This window comes from Lepidothrix coronata, unplaced genomic scaffold, assembly GCF_001604755.1.
Source record: "Lepidothrix coronata isolate B3197 unplaced genomic scaffold, Lepidothrix_coronata-1.0 Scaffold27, whole genome shotgun sequence".
Taxonomy (NCBI): Eukaryota; Metazoa; Chordata; class Aves; order Passeriformes; family Pipridae; genus Lepidothrix; species Lepidothrix coronata.
Window position 1 is genome coordinate 965,206 of NW_016690207.1, and position 5,746 is coordinate 970,951.

General features: G+C 52.3%; 1 protein-coding gene across 3 annotated transcripts in view; it reads right to left on the bottom strand.

Annotated features, from left to right (window-relative positions):
- Positions 1 to 2,039: 2,039 nt before the first annotated feature.
- BUD13 (BUD13 homolog) overlaps positions 2,040 to 5,746 on the bottom strand; it is a 5,897-nt gene continuing 2,190 nt past the window's right edge. For 2 of the 3 annotated variants that reach the window (XM_017809488.1, XM_017809487.1), the window contains exons 6-12: positions 5,419 to 5,545; positions 5,142 to 5,236; positions 4,817 to 4,925; positions 4,497 to 4,635; positions 4,034 to 4,215; positions 3,588 to 3,669; positions 2,040 to 3,265 (exon numbers count right to left, since the gene is read on the bottom strand). In XM_017809488.1, coding sequence (XP_017664977.1) covers positions 3,172 to 3,265; positions 3,588 to 3,669; positions 4,034 to 4,215; positions 4,497 to 4,635; positions 4,817 to 4,925; positions 5,142 to 5,236; positions 5,419 to 5,545 — 828 coding nt within the window. In that variant the 3' untranslated portion in view covers positions 2,040 to 3,171. The remainder of the gene's footprint in view (positions 3,266 to 3,587; positions 3,670 to 4,033; positions 4,216 to 4,496; positions 4,636 to 4,816; positions 4,926 to 5,141; positions 5,237 to 5,418; positions 5,546 to 5,746) is intronic. The other variant, XM_017809490.1, reaches the window with a different exon arrangement.

Below are 5,746 nucleotides of genomic sequence, written 5' to 3' on the forward strand. Positions count from 1 at the left end.
GCTGCTGCCAGTTAGAGAGAAATTAAATGACAAATCTCAGGCTCTTTTTAATTAAAAAATAATAGAACTCAGCAGGAAACGGTGCAATAACACAGCACTTCCAGAATCCACTTTGCTGGAGCTGTTAAAAAAACAACAGCCAAGAGGCAGGTGAGGGGGGGAGAAGCCACATTCACAGGGACAGGTGTGACAGGACAGGTGTGGCAGGACAGACACAGGGTGGCCAAGGGTCCGTTCCCAGGACCATCCCTCCCACCAGCCCCACGAGTCCCCCTCCCGTGGGCAGGGGGCTCCTGGGGGCAGGCAGTGTCACACCCCAGGAATTAAGCTCTTAATCTAAACACATTACCATGAGCTCATCAACAAAAATCTAATTACGACGCGTGAGGCCAAGTTAATTGCTCGTCCTTGACACGAGCAGTGCCCACGGAAGCCCATGAGCCAGAGAGAGCCTGTTACTGGTATTATCCTGCTCCTTGCAAAAGTAGGAAAGGAAAACGGGGGAAAAAGTACTGTTGTGCAATTAGCAGCAGAACACCAGACAAATGAGCTTGTTAATTGTTGGGGGAAGCTCCGAGGGTCATTAGCAGGTGCCTGTCTGGGGGCTGGGCAGGGGGAGGCTGCTGGGATGCCAGTGCCAGCTCCAGAGGGACAGACAGGCAGTGGCAGGACCTCAGGGACTCCAAAAAGGAGGAAAACGGCTTAAACCCCAGCTTTTCTCAGAGTAACAGAGTGTAAAGACAGGAGCTGGAGCAGATTCCGAGCTCGGCCCTCTTGTCCCACCCTCGGGAGCCAGGCCCCAGCTTCCCCCAGACACCCCTGGGCTCCTCGTTAGCTGATCCCACTAATGAGGGAATCAGGATGCAGGAGGTGGCTGAGCCCCGCTGCCTCCCCCGCACGCTCCTCCCCGACTTATCACTAGTCACAGGATGTTTACAATAATTTTTAATTTGCGCAATTATTAATCATTTTTCTATCTGTCTCATTTGCATAATAATTACTCTGCTCGCTGTTTGCCATGACTGTGAATGACAGTGGTTTAAATTAAATTAAGATTTTAATATTCATTTTCTGGGGTTAAAGCTAATCAAAGTTGCTGCTCTATGCCAAGACCGGGGCCGTGCCCTTCCAGAACCACTAATGAAGAGATCCACGTCCCGGTGTCACTCCTCCATCTCCATCACTCCACTTGTCCCAGAGGATCCCGCAGCATTCTCCAATTGCTCTGCTGCCAGAACTGCTCAGACAAGGCCACATCTGGGACAGGACATGTGGGATGCAGAGCAAGGGCACGGGGACAAACCTGCCTCCCTGCTCCCTGGGCAGCACACAGGGACAGGATCATCACCTGAGCTCACCATACCCTCATTTTGCATAGATGCATCTTAAAAACAAAATATCTGGTAACAAACATGTAACAGATGTATAAACCCAGCATTGTGATGAACGAGGAGGTCCCCAGGGTAGTACCTCTAAAATTTTTAAACCCCAGCTTTCAAAATCAGCTGCAAGAGCAGAACTCGATTCTGCTTCCAGGTCCTAAGCACAACATTTTTTTTAGTACGAGCATTAAAATTGCTTTACTTCCCTAAGAGCAGCTTATAATTCCAGCTATGACATGAGCCAGCTGTGACTGTGGCTCTGCAAGAGCAGCCACTGTCACTAAGCAGGTGAGGAAGGTACCAGCATCCACCTGAGCGACAACTCTGCTCACAAGGGCAAATTCAATCATCCCACAGTAGGTTTTTTCACATTTCCAGCAGCACTCAGATAAGTGAGAGCAAAAACGAGTGTGTGTCAAGTGGAACTGCACTTGTCAAGGCTGCACCTGCCTCAGGTTACACGGGCAAAAAAATAGGACCTTGATGACAGAAGGGGGAAGTACAACTGGAAATACCTGAGCAGGCTGACAACACCCTGGGAGCCCCCACCTCACACCATCACCTCCCACTTCCAAACCATTCCCTGCCCAACAGGCTGCAACAGGGCCCAGGCTGGGAAAGATTTACCCACCTTGGAAAAACCACCACCACACAAAATCACGTAAAAAAAGAAAGGTGTTATTTACAGGTGTACACACCAATTCCAGGACTGCTAGAAACGTTACACAGGGATAAAAAACTGGGAAGTCCCAAGAGTCTGGCATTCCAGGGCAGATTTTGCCATTATCTCTCCCACCCACAGCCCTCCTAACGCTGGAGAAGCAGTCCTGCCCTGCCCCTGCCCACTGCTGCAGCCAAGGCATCTCCATGGAAACTGCTGCCTGCATTCCATCCCTGCTCCCCAGCACCTCAACAAGAACAACTGTATTTATTTCCACGAGTGCTTTCTGGCACGCAGGGATTAAGGGAAGCTCTGCCCGGCCTCCAGCTCTGAGACTGACAAATCTGATCACAGGGGAGGGGTTGTTGCACTTCACACCAGAGCCCCAGGCAGCAGCGTGGGGGAAGTGCTGAGATCAGCACTGTCCAGAAGGGTCTGGGGGAACCAGCTGCTCCAAAATATAAGGGAGGCAATTTAACCACTCTCCATACTTTTACTTCCACAAGAAATGGACCCCCCCAAAGAGTTGCTGGCACTCCAGAAGATCCTGCTGCCCAATGCAGGTCGCTCTTCTAGTGCCAGAGCATTCCCTGCTCACTTTCCTGCTTGGACAGGACCAAGAGAAGCTGAGTTTGAACTTCACTGCACTTTGGTGACTCTGGGATCTACAAGGCATGATAACTACACAAACTCAGCAGAAGTTCAGAAGCTAAACTTAATGTGAGTTCTGGACCAGACCAACCTACTGCATGAGTGTAACTCCCTCGTGACCAAATGTTCAGCATATTTTCACCTGAGATTTAGGACACCTGAGGCTTGGGAACCACCCTCAGAGGTCAAACCATTTGGCATAGAACAAAAGAGTTTGTTAGAAGACATCTAAAGGGACCAGAAACCAGTGTCTTCCACAGAAACCTGGGGGCTCCTGCAGGCAGTGGCCCCTGCAAGTCTCTGAGCTTGTCCCTGGTTGACAGGGAATCCAGCCTTGCCTCTTGGAAGATGGTCCCCTGGGATACTGGATGCCAAGGACAGGGCTTGTTCCAGGGAGAGCAGGCCATTCCTCACAGCTTTGGCAGCAGGTGATGTCCAGGGGATCACTCCAGGAGCTCTGCACAGTTCTTGTCTCACCTACATGTCCTCAACACTCCACTTGTAGGCGAGTTCCTGCACTGCCTTCTTGTTGGCAATCCGGGCAAAGCGCTGCTGCTCGAACCCGTTGGACCTGCAAAGGGACACCCAGGTGACCAGGAGCTGCTGGGCAGAAGCTTTTCTGAAGCCACAAAGCTTGGTAGAGGTCCTACAAGTTTTCCACTACATTTGCTCTGGTTACTGTGGTTACCAGCAGTTCGCATCTCTGAGGTTACTCACACCCCTCCTGAGAGTACCAGCCTTGTCCTTCTGTCCCATCACCCATTTGTAACTTAATCTATTCAAACTTCCAACTGCCAACAACCTCACTCATCCAGTAACTGGGAATCTTTACACTATGGCCACTCTGAAGAAAAATTCCCTTATTTTTACTCTATTTTAACAGAAACAAGTACCTGTCCACACCGTCCCAGCGATGCCCGGGCCAGATGTTAAACCTGTTGAGTGGAGGTGCTGGTCCCTTGTACCTGGGTTTTTCTGGAACAAAAAGAGCAGAAGAGCTGTTTTCAGCACAACCAGGGGGTCACACCCTCACCCATCCAAGGGGTGTCTGCAGGTACATAGGCAGGGTGCACAGGCCACCTGACAGCCAGGTACAGCTCCCAGAGGAAGCTCCCAAAGGCCCACTTCAGCAAACTGCACCCTGCCGAGTTTTAACTCAGCAGATCCTGTTCTGAGCTAAGAAATCATAGTCACCATTACTGGTAACAAGGCAGTAACTCCAGAGACCACAGAGAAAGTCCCTCAGGACTCAGCTGTTCCAGCAATTTACAGAAGAGCAGCTGCCTTTCTACACTGCTGAGGCCTTAAACCACACACAGATGTAATTCCAGAGCCAAACCTTTCTCCTTGTTCTCCTTGGCCTTCCTTTTTTTGATGAGGGCAGCCATGGGGTCTCCTTCCCTCTCTTGCTCCCTCAGCATTCGATCCAGATCCTGGTCATCGATGTAACGGGCCAAGGGCTTCTGCATCTCTTTGATGGCATCTTCCACGTTCTGCTGCTGCTGCCTCTCCTGTGCCAGCCTGGAAAACACAGAGTTTCACCCAAACCCAAGCAATCGTTCCCCGGGACTTGTTCAGTTTGCAGGATGCATCACGCTCCTGAACTCCCACTGTGTGTGCAGCATTCCCAATGCACCTCCAGCAACACAGGGAACAACTGAGGGGTCTGTAAGACATGTGGAACATGCACTCCCCTGGTCCAGACCCAAACTTGGGATGAAGTGAAATGCAACACCACCAGACTGGAAGCAGATCCAAACTAGGCTAAAGGCAGGAGATGGGGAGCATCGGGAGCACCTCACCCTTTTCCCCACTTGGCATATTGCTCTTCTCTCTTGGCCTCTGCTTCAGCCTTCAGCCTCTGCTCCAGCTGCTCCTGTGCCAGGTTCCTCTTGCGCCCGGACTTGTCTCGGAACACCGTCTTGGCATTCCGGGATTCCTCTGGAGGGGACAGATGCCTCAAGTCACACATTTTGGAACGTTTCACCACCTCTATGCAATTCAATTGCTGTAACTTTCATTTTGTTTGTCCTACTCTCCCAAAGAGTCACCCAAAGCCACAGCAGCTGAAGCAGAGAAGGAGAAGGTAAGCTGGGCTCAGGCCGTGTTCCTACATTCCTACCTTCCAGGTGCTTCATGCTTTTGTCTGGCTTCTGGAGCTCCTGCTTCTCCTTCTGCAGCACCTCTGCTGACACCAAGCCAGCTCTGACCCCAGATGACATCGTGTTTGCCTGGAAATCAAACAAACCCCACGTTTAAGCTGGCTGAGAACAGCACACTGAGCCAGAGGTCTAACAAGGGGCCACCCAAAACCACAAGGGACAGAACAGGGACAGCCCTGGTAAAGCCATTTGTACAAAAGCTTCCCCAATTTGCTAGTCATTAGACTTCCAGTTTTTCACAGCAGGAAGCAACAAACAGCTAGAAAGGAAAGAGGCAATGCTTACCTTCCTGGGAGATCCCCTGGTGTCCTGGCGGTGTGGGGAGTGGTCCAGGGGACTCCGTGACCTATGCTGGCCCTTCCCAGCTGGAGAGCTCCGTCCTGGAGGAAACGGATCAGAGTGTGAAGATCTGATAACCCCGTACAAGGGAACGGGAATCGCTGTCCTGCCTGCAGAGCACCAACCCACCTGTGGATCCACCTGTGGGAGCGTGGAACACGCTGGCAGGGCGGGGAGAGCCCATGGCACGGGGCAGGTGGGACACACCTGTCCCCACACTCACCTTTTGTTCGGCTCTTCCTCAGACTGGGTGAGCCGGGCTTGTCTCTCCGAGGGGATGGATCAGGGGTGTCGTGACACTGCTTCCTGGGAGGCGACAGCTCCGGGGTGTCGTGGCGGCGACGCCTGGGAGGGGACAGGTCTGGGGTGTCACAACGCTGTTTTCTGGGAGGAGATGAGTCCGGTGTGTCGTGACGCTGCCTCCGGGGAGGTGACGGATCTGGCGTGTCACGACGTCGTCGCCGGGGAGGTGAGGGGTCTGGAGTGTCCTGACGCTGCCGCCGCCTGGGAGGGGACAGGTCTGGGGTGTCATGACGTTGTTTTCTGGGAGG